Raw genomic sequence first — 14,237 nt, 5'->3', positions numbered from 1 at the left:
AGGAATGCAGTGCCCTGGCTGTACATGTTTGTGGATGATGCTTTCATGTTCTTCAGGCACCTGAGAACCTGGTGCTCCCCAGGACAGAAGTCACAGAAATTATCCGGGCCCAGAAACTCACAGACTCCATTAACAAATGTGGACCTTCTGGCCTTACTAAGGACTTCCATGTTTATCAGTAACACTTGAAGCCTCAACAGTTGACTGAGATGCTTCCTGTTGTCTTCCCTTTTTCAATTCTTAATAAATTAGAAGGAAGAAGTTAATCTCAGTGAAAAAAGATGGTAGTTACTAACTGAATTTTTACTATGTCATTAATATTCTACTTATTTTATATTTGATGGGCAGCTTTTGACTTTTAAAATAGAATTTTTATGCTTGTAATTTATTTGGGTTTTTTTTAACATTTGCCCTTGTCAGGACTGATGGTCTGTTTTTGTTTCTGTCTCTTTTCCAGTTTTTTAAAATCTAGTGTTATACCTGCTGATACTGCTGCAATAATTCGTGTTCTGGCCTTGCTTCCGTCCTTTCCAGTGGAGGAAATAATTATAAACAAAGCAGCAGCAGTTCTGCCTCAGTGCAGGCTCCATCATTTGAAATGCATTGCTACAGCTCTTGTCAAATGGAATCATTATGACCAGTTGCACTGGCAAAACAGTTCTGAGCTATGTGTAAAGATTCTGCAAAAACTAAATGACTGTGGATTTCAGAGGCTTCAGAAAGCCAACAACTTAAATCTTCTGTTGGAAGAACTTACACATGTGAATGGAGAGTGGTTTGAAGAAGTCCTCAGTGAGGAAACTATGGCCACGTGTCAACGCTTGATAGACCAAATAACACGGGCAAATGTGTTACACTTGGCTTTTTTTCTCATAAAAGCAAACCACTGTTGTCCTCCATTACTTGACAGAATAGCTTCCGTGACTGTTGAAAATATACACAAGGTATTACAGTTTTTCTTTCCATTAACTGTGTAAGTTATTCTAGTAAGAAAGGACAGGTTATTAGTTAACGTGTTTCAGAGCACAATCCACAGTGTTTCTAAAGAGTTTTCTTCAGTGTACCTGGTTTGGAGCTCATCTTTTTCTGTGTTCACTGAAAGCTGTGTTGCTTCCATGTATATTATCTTGCATCCACTTAGCTTTAATTTTCCTGTCTTATGTTAAGTGTTAGGTCAACCATAATCCTTTGCATTCAGGTTTACAGTTGTGCATCTTAAATAATTTTTTAAAAATCTCTTTAAAAACATTCACATCACACTGTGTATTTTTACATTACTCATTCTAATGGGGATTTCCACAGTAGCCTGTCTTTTTGGTCAAAATTACTGTTTTCTTGCTATGTTTTTTTTCTGTCTCTTTCTTAATCTGGTATTTGTACAGATCTTTTTATTTTATTTTATGACGGTTTAGATTCTTTAAAAGTATTTAATGGGAAACCTTTTTAAAGTCTTCTTAAAGTGTGAGGTGTACAGAAACACTTGGATCATCTACATGAAATAGATTTTAAGTTTTAGCGATAGCTGCAATTTTAATTATTTCTGCATTTTAATTTTTTAGTGTTTTTCACTGGGAAAAGCTGATCAAAAAAATTAGAAAATAGCTCATGTAGTCTTAAATTTACCAATTCTGAGTGAATTACAAAACTTTTTTTTATTGTAAAGCAGTATTAGGATGTTTTGCAGTAACTTAATTTAGGATGTCTTTTTTTCCAGATTCACCCCTTTGAAATCTATTATATTCTCTTCCTTTTCTCTGCTCTGAATTATGACCCTCCTACCAATGAAGAGTTCTTTGAAAGTTGTATCCAACATCTTACTTCTGACTTGAGTAAGTGCATTAGACAAAGATACTCTGATACCAAATAAATGAATATCATTGGAAGATATTATTTGTACTGAGTAAAAATGAGAATAGAATGGCATTTTTTTTAAGCAAAGAAAAAAGTGTGTCTGTGTGTGACTATGAACACTCTGCCTACTGGGGTTAAACCGTGACAGAGATTCAGCATATGCTTCTGTTGGGTTTTCTAGCTTAATTTCACCCTTTAAAAAAATTATGTTGATAAGGGACTAGCAAGGTATCTTGAGGGTAGTAAAAAGCAAGTGAAAATTCTGATTAATTTGCTGTGCTGTTATGGGATAGAAGCGTTGCGGAATTCCTCAAGGAGTCATCATTTGGGGACAGGATACATTTTGTGATTCATCAGAAGGAAATGGCTAAGTTGTAGAGGAAATGTGTGGAGACAAGTTTGGTTGGGTTTTTTTTTGATTGATGATACAGCCTCACAAAACTGAAAATTTGCTGGCTATTGAAGTATTGTGGAGTTACCTTTTTTTTAAGACTAAGTAGTTTCCTCCCACAAAGAGCTGGCAAGAGTTACCTTGTGCCTTGGTGCAGTTAGCAGAGGTAGTCCTTAATCTGCTTGTGTGTTTAGTATGTTAAGAGAAACTCGGAACATTTGGGACGGCATTGCAAATCTTTTCAACTTTATGTCATGTGTAAATATGAATTTTCTGTTTGGTTTTTAAAGGTTGTTTTGAAACTCACCACTTGGTGCTGCTTGGTTATGTTTTGGCGGTGGCTGGGTATTTTCCTCCAGTTCTGATAAAGAGGATATTTAATGTTTCTTTCCTAAGCAAACTGTATACTCAGCTTGAAGGTAAATATCTAGCTCTCTCTTTAACTTGATTATGTAGCATGTGACATAAAATGGAATTGTGGACTTGAGAAGTAAAATTACTCTTTAAACAATTCAGTTTTCTGGAAACACCCATTGAGAAAATTTAGTCATTATTTGAGCGCTAAAAGGGAAGGAATGAACAAAAATTTGTATTTTGTTTTAAAAGTACAGACTTGCATTACAGATGACAGAAGCTTGTTTAAAACACATTTTATAGTCGACTTATTGCACTCGGATTTAATAATTTTTCAATTTTATTTGAAAGAAAATTACCTGAGTGTGGTATTTATTACTAGAAATAGTCACAAAGCTCAAGAAAATATGTGGGATTCTTGTGTACAAGGAATGAGTCCCACCAGTCTCTTCTCTCTAGATTAAGAGACTGAGAGTTTGTTTGACTGTTTCCATCCTCTCTACCTGTATGTTGTTCACTATCAAAGTACTGTTGCCATTTTGCCTTCAACCACTTCATTGAAAAATAAATGAGAGAAGAAAGATTAAATTGCAGCTTTCTTCTGTCTTGCTGCTGTTCTTAATATTGAGCAAAACTGTTATTTTTCATGTTTTCCCCAGGGATTTTGAGAACCTTTCTAAGATTCTGCAACATGAGTTTTATAAATACCATAGTACACAGATATTTGCATCTCTAGCCAAGAATCCAGAGGTAGCCGTTCAGTTCAGTGTGTTGGATTTTTCACGTTTCAGTTTGTACCTTTTTATTTTGTTTAACTCAGTCCTGCCTGATGCCCTGAAGCAGAGGGTCCGCTTGCGCCTTATGAAATTGAACAGAGCAGTCTGTCTGGAATGCCCGGAGTTTCACATCCCATGGTTTCATGAGCACTACTGCCAAAGTGTCTTTCATAATAGTAAGTAATTTAGCAGAGGAGAAGCTGTTACTGGGAATAGTCTGTTTTCCACAGCCTGCTAAGGCGCTTCTTCCAAAACTGTCATGTTGACACTGGCGCATAATAGAAACTCAGAAGGACACACTCCACTATCTGCTAAGGGTGTGTTCTTGAAAAGTGCAGCTACTTAGTAATGTGGCAGGTAGCAAAGCAGTTTTCCCCTGAGAAATAATGTAATAGAGAAGGGATATTTCTACATAAGAAAATTTAAATACACAGAAACAGTGTATATGGCATGGAGGATGGAGAGGCAGGAAGAGGATCATTAGTATTGTCTTCTGGAGGAGATGGGTCACTTTCATCCCTGCTTCCCTTACAAGACTGAACACTTGACTTAAATTTTTCAAGGTGAGCATTTTTACTGCCTCCTTTCGAACGTGCTGCTGTTGTCTTCCTCAGAAGAATCAAGATCATCAAGGGTGAGAGGTGGAAAAGTAGGTTAGTGGTCAAGTTTAGCAGCTGAGATCTTTCAGAATAGTGATCAGTTCAGAAAATCCGACCAATGCAAACTCAGTATCTGCTCCCCTAATTCTCATCAAGGAGATCTGCTTTGCTATCCATCGAACTCAGCTGCTTTATCTCTGAGACTGAACATGTTTAATGGAGCAGGGTATTAAACAGTCTGCAACAGAGAGGTGACAGATAGTGGGGTATGCCTGTGACAGATGCAAAATAAGTAAATTCTTATTTCACTGTCTAAGCACAATTAAAAGCAAACGAATTCCAACAGGTAAAACCTGGAACTGAAGTGTTTGTAGTATGTCAGTGGGAAGAATCCTGGGATGGAAAGTCTGGATTTGAAATTCGTGCTTAACAGGCACCTGCCACTTTCCACCCAAAAGATGATCAGCTGGTCTCTGAATTGTGGTGGAATAACACCAGGGATCTATGGAAAAGCTTTAATTCAGTAGGCTGGCTGTCAAAAATGCAGTGTCACAAAGTGCTACTTTCAAAACTTTGGCTGTGGAAGTTTTAATGTATGAATTCTTTATTTTGTCTTTGTAGGCAGTAGCCGAATAAATCCTCTGCGACAGCACGTTCACAGAATGCTGACAGAGATTTTAGGAGGGAGCAATTATGCAAGAATATCTGTTCTCACACCATACTACTATGAAATAGGTGAGAAGTTAATCTTTTAGGGATTGTTACGGAGACCTCTGATATTGCTGTTATCACCAAGATTAGGAAGCCCTTGGGCATGTGGCTATAAGATACTGCAAAGAAGAAACTGCTGTATAAAATACAGTTTCTAAAAAGTCCTGCATAATATAAATAATGCTGGCTATCTCTAATTATGGTTATCACTTAGTTTTTCTAGAAGTAAACACTGTACAGATCAAATTCTTTCACTTTTTTGTCAGTAAACAGATTGTTGTGTTTTCTAACAGATTGTGAGTGCATTCTGGATGAAAATAAAAAGCCTCTTTCCTATATGGCTCAGAATATACCTTTGGATGATGTGGAGGGAATACACTTGAGACATAACATCAAGGATGAAGGGAGAGAAGCTCTACCACCAGGAGCTCAGAGGTTAGTACATCAAATTCTTGCACATTAGCTCTTCTAGATAAAGTTTAGACCAGGTTTTCCATGCTTATGTCCTAAATGATTGTTGCAGTCCCTAGGCTATTTGTTTTTTCTGTTCTTTTTTCCAAAGCCTTATGAGGTTTGGCCTTCCTAGGTGTGGTGTGTTGACCCCAGCCAGTAACTAAGCTGCCACCCAGTTTCTTGCTCACTTCCCTGCAGTGTGATGGGGGAGAGCATCTGAAGGGCAAAAGCAAGGAAAAAACCTCCTGGGTTGCAATTAAGACAGTTTAATAAATGAAGAGAAAAAAGAAGGAAAAAAAAACAAAACCAAAAAACCCCAAAACAACCAAAAAGGGAAAACAATTCATGGAAATACAGTCACTCACCACCAGCAGACCAGTGCTGGAGCAATGGCTGCTTTGGAAAAGCTCCTCCCATTTTATTGCTGAGTGTGATGTTACATGGTGTGGAATACTGCTTGGCCAGTTAAGGTTCCAGCTGTGTCCCCTCCCAACACCAGCCTATGCACTGTGGGTACAGAGTGAGAAACAGAGAAGGCCTTGAGGCTCTGCAAACACTCTTCAGCAATAGCCAAAATATTGGTGTGTTATCAGCACTGGTTTGGTCACAGATCCTAAACAGAACACCATACGGGCTGCTATGAAGAAAAGTAACTCCATCCCAGCCAGACCCAGATCACTACGGCAGACAGGGCTCTCTTGAAATGTGTTTCATGGGACTGGAATACTGTTTTCCTCTCACCTTTTCAAATGTGAGCCTTGAAAATACTGGTTAGCTGTTTTTGCCATTTGAACTAAACCAGATGCACAGAAGAAATGCCTTCTCTAAATCATGTGAAGTTCAAGTATCTCTAGATAAATATGAGGAAGGTGTTTTGTCTAGTTTGAGGAAGTAGTTTAATGTTCTTTTTCTATGAATTCTCAGGTTTATCTAGTAATAGTCTTGCTGCAGCTATCAATATGGAACTAGAAATACCACTTTGCACTATTCGGGTAGAACCTGAAAGTAAACACACATTTTTGTTGTTTGCAGAATTGCTTTGGAATTTCTTGATTCAAAAGCTTTCAGCAAAAATTCACGTCACCTGAAAGGAGAACCTGCAGTGAGAAAACGACACCTGGAAATGCTGGGGTACCGGGTAGTTCAGGTGAGCAGTCAGTGATGTTTCATGTCCTTTCTGAGTTATGTGGATAGTGCAGATTGATACATTTTCCTTGCAACAGATTTAAAGATAGTTAAAAGCACTTACTGGATGAGGGCAATTTTTGTATTTAGAGAGGAAATTCCAAGCTGTTTTCAGCATGGTGTAAGGACTTCATAGAACTTGCACCTTCTCTGAAAGTGGCTGCAACAAAACTGAAGTTAAAAGGTCTCAGTCTTACCTTACTGCAGGCAAACCAGGAATCCCAACATAGCATGAGTAAAGGAGAAACAGTGAAACAAGAGTTTCAGTTCAGTTCACCAAAGATTGCTACACCAGAAAAAGACTGAACATACCCTCCTGGAGTGATAGAGAGACAGTTATGGCAGCTGCAAGGCAGGATGTGGATGCTGTCTGTCTGCTGCAGTGATAGTGCTGTGACAGGGAGCACTAGTGTCCGGAGATAATTCACAGCCACCAGCATAGAAACATTTGGATAATGAATGCAGATTCTCCTGTATATATAATTACTCGCCTACTCTAATTTTAGCTACAATCCTTCTTTAAGCTTAAGTTTTGGGATTTTTTTTAACAGGATAAACATCCTTTCTCATAGTGCCCAGGCAGTAAATGTTATGCTACTGATACACCATTCCAGTTTGATACATTCACATTACAAACTATAGTGACCGGGATTTTTCTTCAGGTTTCAAAAGGTGGGAGGTGGTGTAATGGAGTTGTCCTAGCCTAGCCTGTATTGTGTAGGCATGTGCTTTACATCTCTGCAACTATGCTGCTTTTTGGAAGCAAACTGACTATAGTTAGATGAAGAAGAATCTCACATGGAGAAATCAATCATTTCAGTACTAGAGTAAGCCTAGCTTTTAGAAGAACACAGGTAATAAAGTATCTTCAAGTGGAGAAAACAGATATCAGAGAGCTTTTTCTTTGCTGTAAGATGGTATGTGGCTTATACCAGATGTTAACACTCAGTTTGTATGATTCTGTTCTACAGATTCCTCACTTTGAATGGAATTCTATGGTTCTGTCAACAAAAGGTGAACAGCTAGAATATCTGAGAAAGCATCTATATGGAATACAGTGATGTCAGACATGCAGTCAGAAGTATTTTATATATAAACACTTCATGTACCATTAAACTTCTTCTAATCCTGGAATACTTAATTTCAAAGATCTCTGTGAGTCAGCCGGACCAAAGCTTGCCATGGGGCATCAGGTGGCAAGTGACTTTATCCTCAATTTGTTAGGGATTGCATAAAGCAGGTCACAGTAGGCCATGAAGATGTGATAAGGATGCTTAAAATCTGCCATTATCTGGAAGCTATTCTTTAAGTATGTGAGTCTGTGACAGTTTTGCCATAAAATTACATTATTATCTCCTAAATAAAGCATGAAGGCTTAGCCAGATATAAAACTGCACAAAAAAAAAAATTGGAAATACTCCTGACTGAGAGAGAGGAGGCAGCAGATCTACTGGAAACTATGTCTGTCCTTTAGCATGTGACAGAATGAGCAATAGGGATCAGACAGTATCTGTGCTGTGAAACCAAGAAACTGAAATGCAGATTTACTAAGAATAGGACTGCTCTTACAGCCGCTCTGCTTCCACCTTGCAGAACAGAGGTACTGTGGGTGACTGTGTCTGGGGGGGTGCCGAGTGGTGAGGAACCTCCAGCTGCTTCTCCTGCCCTGTGATGTGGCGTGTGCAGAAGTGTGGCTTGAGCCCTCTGGAATGCCTTCACAGACCTAAAAGGCAGCCACCCAGACCCCTGGAACACCTGTACTCCAGTTAAATGCAACTTGGAAGGGATATGTGAAAGATTTATATGAGATAAGGAGAAAATAATGCTTATGTCAGACATAGGCACTTACTAGCAACTGGATAATCCATGAAATTTATTATTGTGGCATTATGCATTGGACTAGCCCTTGCTAATAGAAATAAAACAAAATTAGACAAACCATCTAACCTGCCTGTTCTGTAAATAAGACAGTGTACAAAAAAGCAAAATCAGGCTGGAAATTGAAACCAAGAACCAAGACAAGTCTTCAGAGAGAGTCAACTGCCTTGGTTACTGGCAGTGAAAAACATTGCTGGGTTATCATATTTCAAAACCATTTGCCAGTTACCAGGCTTCCCGTGATCTCCTTCAGCCAGGGTTTGTGTCAGGAGGCACAAGGTACTGGGATGTAGAAGGAAAAAGTGGAATAGCCAGGAGAACATTCATTGTAGAGCAGTAACTATGCAGTGGTCATTCTTCCTTAAATTGGCCCAATTTCAGAGGCAGCCATGTTGTGACTACAGCTGCCATGACTTCATGACGACTGCTAGCTGTGCCCCTCTCTTTCACACACACAATGTGTACCTGAGTTTTCTTGCCTTTTTAGTCGAAGCAATAGACATGCTTTTTACCACTTCCTTTGAAACCTGGCAGAGGGAAGTGACTGTATTCTGAACTGACCATTATGCACCTGGCTGTCACTTTTTTTATTACCCAGTGGTAGAAGGAAATACTTTTCTTGACTGAATACAGATCAGGACACTAATGAAAAGCCAGGAAAAACTGACAACTGAGCTAAGCTGCAAAGTGCTTTCCTCCTGAGGCCGGGCTCGCGTTGGTGGGATGACTGAAAAAACTAGTCATCAGTTTGATGCTTACGGCATCAAACAGACAAGGGCTCCAGGATACAGAAGACGAGTGCTTTGAGGAAATGTCGTCGAAGGTACAGCACATAGAAAGGCTATCTGCACATTATATTTTGTATAAATGGAGAAGGCAATCGTAAATATAGGTTAGGATCTCAGAAGGTGGGCTACAAGTCAGAGGGCTCTTGCATGACGCTGCTTCTGTACAAATGGCCCTCTAGTAGCAACCTTGGAGCGTAAGAAACGTGGCAATGGCTGTAACTGCAGGGATCATGTGTTTGAGCTGAACCGTGCTTTTCAGGTATCTGGCAGTCACTCTGTGCTAAGCCAGGTATCTTCAAGTTATGTATGGACAAAGTTAGGAGTATTCACAATGGGAAGAGGATTAAAATTTGCCATGAGTGGATTCAGAGAGGGCATCTAAGAAAAGCAAAATGTGAGAGTATTTCAGTAAAATGTGCTGCTTTTGATCCTCTGCAGTCATTCTTTCTAAAGTAAATCAGTAAGTGTTAGAGCAGATGGGCTGGTGTAAACCAGTGATTTAACTGGAGCCAATGCAAAGAACAGATGAAGATCTGGGTACCAAAGGGGAAAACAGAAAAGGTGTCCTGCAGCTGAAGTACCAGCGTACAGTAACGTCCTGCGGTGAGCTATGATGGCTGTGCCTTTGCCGTGTGCTTACCTCTGTCTCCTAGGAGGGTAGTACGAGGGGTCATTTGGTAGTTGGCGTTGCTGTTCAGTCAGGTGTGGTGGGCTTCCTTTCCAGTTCTCCTGCTACATCAGTTGTAATTAAATTTAGATTTATAACATCCTTTAGATTTATGACACCCTCTTTATTCAGTGGAGAAATGCTTTGAAGAGATACTCTATAAAAATGGTGGGCATGCTCTACTTTAAGAAAACCGAGTACTCTGTTTTGGTCAAAGGCTGTACTAAGAAATCTGTGTCCTGTCAATATGATAGTGGTGATGAGCTGATCACTAAAAGAGACACCGTTATAGTTTTAAAAACAGAGTTTAATTGTTAAAAGTTTAAACATCAAAATGCACCAACTCCTTATTAGATGGAAAATCCTCTCTGCCATAGGTATTTCCTGATGATCAGTTCTTTTAGGACTTTTTCACGAATGCTTATTAATGGCCTCAGATCTAAGAAAAACTTGCATAAAATATTTGCTTTGGAAATAAATATAAAAGCATAAAAAAGTGGAAAATCCTTGTTACCAGAAGCCTAAACATAGTAGGTGAAACAGTAGAACTATTAACCTTGTGAACTTCTTTCTCTTTCCTCATGACTGGCTACTAGTACAGCTTTGGCTGAGGTTGGTGTTTCTCAGGCCACACAGTATTATGCCACTTTTGTTTTCAATATGCACTTCAATTCCAGGGTAAATTATTTTTAGAAGGCTCTAATGAAAATATTTTCAAGATATGGCTGAAGAATGCGGGATTTACATACACTGCTGAAGGGGGGAGTCAGGCTGTACAAACAGCCAGTTAGAACAAAATTAGCTACCTACTAGTTGTATTTAACTTAACAATTAATTCATGGGCATGTTTAAGAGGATAAGCCATCAGTATCCTGGATTGTCTGAGTGTAAGGAAGTCTAACTAGTTTTATTGGTGATTTCACAGAGTGAAAAATTGAGTTCCGCTGAAATCTTCATTTATTCTAATAAATGTTAATTAGAATTCTTCAGGATTTTAAACATTGGCAAAAATTCAGTTGCTGTTGATTAGGTAGTAAATATCATAAGACTTGGACAGAAATGAACTGGTTAACAGTATAACTAGTGTGCTGCTACAAAACTCTGTACAATCTGGGGACGTTTTCATGCAACAAAACCAGAAGAGCCTATTGAAACTCCCTCACCATATCACATTTTCCAGCATTTTGTTTACAGTTTTGATAACTTGAAGAGGTTTAAGCGTGTAGCCAGGCAGGAGGCTCCAGTAGCATATCTGATCTCTTTCAGTATGCCAACCCATTCCTTCTTTTCGTCATCATACCTGCATTTAACAAAATAAGGTTAGAACAGAGCTTCTTAAAATGAGTTTGATGCTTCATCACACATACATGAAAAGTAGGATAGTCCACGTGTTGCAAAGGCCTGTAGCAACCATGTGCTGAAGGATGCTGCAAAAGGCTGCTTTTGTCCTCCAGAACAGAACAGGAAGATGTTTCCTGGTCCTTAAAGCTTATTGCTGTCCTGCGTCATACTTTAATTACTCCTGTAAGAGCTTCCTCCTTGTCTGAAGTCTCTCTTCTGAATTCCTTCAGATTCTTATGCATAAAGGTGGTTTTTCTGGGAATCCTTCCTATCCTTCTGCCAGTTAAAACTCCCAAATTTACCTTCACAGCTGAAGAGTCACAGCAGAGATGTGATGTTCCATCACTGCTATTGTGATTTAGATTTTAAAAAATCTCAAGAATAGGGATTTCCGATTTTCTTGGAACAGTTACTCATGTGACTGTTAACACATGAATACACACTAAAACCTCTGTATACAGGCTTTTCTGTATGAGAGTGTCATGACACAGAGAATGTTTTTATGGTTACAAGAAGGCTAAACCTGCCAAGAGATATGTCAGCTTACTCTTTTGAAAAGTAAAAGAATCTGAAGACTGTGACTCAGACCGTTCAAACTATTAGTAGGTGGAAGTAGTCATTAGATCCAACTCTCATGTTTGTTACTTTCTGACAAACATTTCTATCTGTTGGGCTATGGTTCATTTCCAGAGTTAAACAGAAAATGAATTTTACCCTCCAGCATCTGCAAACCTCAGTTTTAGATACAGCTTTCCACCAGGGAAGTGTGATTAAAATTAAACTTACTTCCATATGTCAGTGACTTCACTGGGTGCAAATTCTTTAGATTCAAGCTGAATCATTGCAAATCCTCCAATAGCATACAAAGCTCCACTTAAGGTGACCAAACTGATGGAACTTCTCTCTTGAGGAAATTCAGGCATAATCTCCCACCTAAAGATGAAAAGAAAAAAACTTAAGCAAACACAGGAGAAATATTCCAAACTGAGTGCACTAAAATACACCTCTGAGTGAAAGAAATTCAGGTACCAAAGACCACTTGAGTGAATGGTTTAGTAAAAGGAAAAAATTCTGAGATTTATCAGCAGTGAGTTTCAGTGTCTCCACCCCCACAGGGCCTTCCTCCAAGTCACAGGTGACAGCATTAACACTGTGATGACATCTGTTTCCAGAGACCACTTCTTAGAGGTCACCTGGTCCCATCATCAGTAATATGCTTTATACAGATGTATTGTTCCCCAGCTACTCTCATTTTTTCCCTATAGTTTCCAAAATGCATATTCATTTCAAGTGGCATTGACATAATAATTTGAGTTTTAAAAAAGGTCACTGGAGCTCATTAGCATAATTTCAAATTTTCTGCCAGTCCATAAAACATACAGACATCCCACTTCTGGATAATGTTAATATCAAAACTAATAGGCTGATTTGTCTTTCTCACTTGTGTGACTTGACTGTAACAAAACAGAGCAAACCAAGAACCTGCAGATTTTTCAGACCACAAGCTGGATGAGTTTCTGAACAATGGAAGAGAAGAATGTGCCAAACATCATGGTGATAAAATGACTCTGCTTCCTATAGAAGGTGTAAATCCCAAAGTTTCCTTATAGAATTACTTCTTGCAAAATTCACATTTTGCATTGCTAAATTTTATAGGAAGTCTCTTTGAGATAGCATACATTTAAGTTAAAGCTTTTGTTGTAGATTGATGGCTGCAATGCCACCTGTCAGAAGGCAGCATAGCCAAATATGTTTATATAAAATTGCTTATGAATAAAATAAATGTGCATCCTGGGCCACTTACAAGTTTGAGCTATCATAATAAAGCTTTACTGACATATTTTTAAATGAAAGTTTGTAAATAAGATGATAGGAAGGAAAAATAACAGAAGTAACAAAAAGGAAAATTAAGAGTAGAAAGGCACAGATACAGAGGGTATAAACTCCTGGAAAATCATAAACAGTTGGGGGATGCTCACTGCAAAAGATTCTGGCTGTGAGGAAGAACATTGGAAAGTATCTGGTCCAAGTAAGTGAGCTAATTCCAGGTCTGACTTACTCTTTTGTCATTACTTTATAGTATTTCAGAGCATGCACTTAAAATTGAGTCTTCCTAGAGTTTTCATACTAAATAAACAGGCAGAATTACCTGCCTGTGACTCACTAGTGGTAAATGGCATTTGCTGTGACAAGGTGAGTGAACAGCAAGACATCACAAGGCCACGAACCCGAAGGACATTCAGTGAGTCCTGTTCAGGCACTTCATTTCTCTTGCTGGGGTTTCCTGTTCAGTGTCAGCGCTGTTTCAAATAGATTGTGTGGCCCTTGCCCACCTCTCCCACTTCTCCCCCATTATGCCAGCACACCTTCTTTACGTGGCTGGGTTGGCTGTGTGCTCAACTAAATTGGGAAAGTAATCAGACTTCAAAAAAAAAAAAAAAAAAAAAGATTATAGGGTGGGTTATTTTTGCTCCATGAGCTCTTTGATCATATTTGGAATGCAGCTATGCTAGTGTAGAAAATACATGCGGGGGCAGGCAGGAAAAATAGCCAGAGATACGGGCTCTTTAAGCTGCTGCTGTTGTTGCTAAAGATGTGAACAGACCAAATGTCTCAGTGGGAGTATAGGCACCTCAGCACCTTTGTGACTCTTCTCTCAGAGCTCCTAAAAGCCTAGATGACAGAACATTTGTTTAAAAATACCTTGAATATTGCACTCACTTATTGGTGGTCAGATCAAAAGCTTCAACAGATGCTGTAAGGCCTTCTTCAGTGACACCACCTGCAATGACAACCTTGCCCTTATGGATAGCCACTCCGAACATTGAGCGAGCCACTTTCATTGGAGCCAGGTCTCTCCAGTCTCCTTTCTTGGGATTGTATACAAATAGTCTATTAGTGCATTTCCTGGGGAGGAAAAAGAAAACCTGTGATCACTGGTAATGAACTTCTGGCTTGTTCCAAGTGAGACCTAGTTGAGATGGATCATGTGGGTTTATATAGTGTAACACCTCTTTCCTATCCATGAGATACTTTCTTGCATCTAATCTGTGAATCTTTGCATATCTACAAAGCACTAATCACATCCATACAACTAAATCAAATGTCAAATGCTGCTTACACAGGGCAGCAGTTTCACTGTACCTTACAGGAGAAAGACAACATCCTTTCCAACCCATTCAGATGGGTTTCTGGAGGAATGTATGACAAAGGTTGCAAAAGAAAGATGATGCTGCTGTCTTG

The 14,237-nt window shown here is 39.0% G+C and overlaps 2 protein-coding genes across 2 annotated transcripts in view; one reads left to right on the top strand and one right to left on the bottom strand.

Annotated features, from left to right (window-relative positions):
* Nucleotides 1–56: 56 nt before the first annotated feature.
* Nucleotides 57–7,381, top strand: FASTKD1 (FAST kinase domains 1; the record flags this gene model as incomplete). The annotated part of the gene is made up of 9 exons (XM_010164628.2): nt 57–178; nt 458–944; nt 1,715–1,829; nt 2,533–2,661; nt 3,417–3,548; nt 4,593–4,706; nt 4,976–5,117; nt 6,168–6,282; nt 7,292–7,381. Coding segments are annotated over 9 exons (1,446 nt in total), but the record flags the coding sequence as incomplete, so codon positions are not given.
* A 3,444-nt stretch (nt 7,382–10,825) lies between these two features.
* The window catches only part of KLHL41 (kelch like family member 41), an 8,130-nt gene continuing 4,718 nt past the window's right edge, over nt 10,826–14,237 (bottom strand). The window contains exons 4-6 of the mRNA XM_010164626.2: nt 13,716–13,901; nt 11,781–11,927; nt 10,826–10,953 (exon numbers count right to left, since the gene is read on the bottom strand). Coding sequence (XP_010162928.1) covers nt 10,842–10,953; nt 11,781–11,927; nt 13,716–13,901 — 445 coding nt within the window. The 3' untranslated portion in view covers nt 10,826–10,841. The remainder of the gene's footprint in view (nt 10,954–11,780; nt 11,928–13,715; nt 13,902–14,237) is intronic.

The sequence above is a fragment of the Antrostomus carolinensis genome, unplaced genomic scaffold (genome assembly GCF_000700745.2).
Source record: "Antrostomus carolinensis isolate BGI_N321 unplaced genomic scaffold, ASM70074v2 scaffold27873, whole genome shotgun sequence".
NCBI lineage: Eukaryota > Metazoa > Chordata > Aves > Caprimulgiformes > Caprimulgidae > Antrostomus > Antrostomus carolinensis.
Note: the sequence above shows the minus strand (reverse complement) of the source record. Positions and strands in the feature narration are given on the sequence as shown.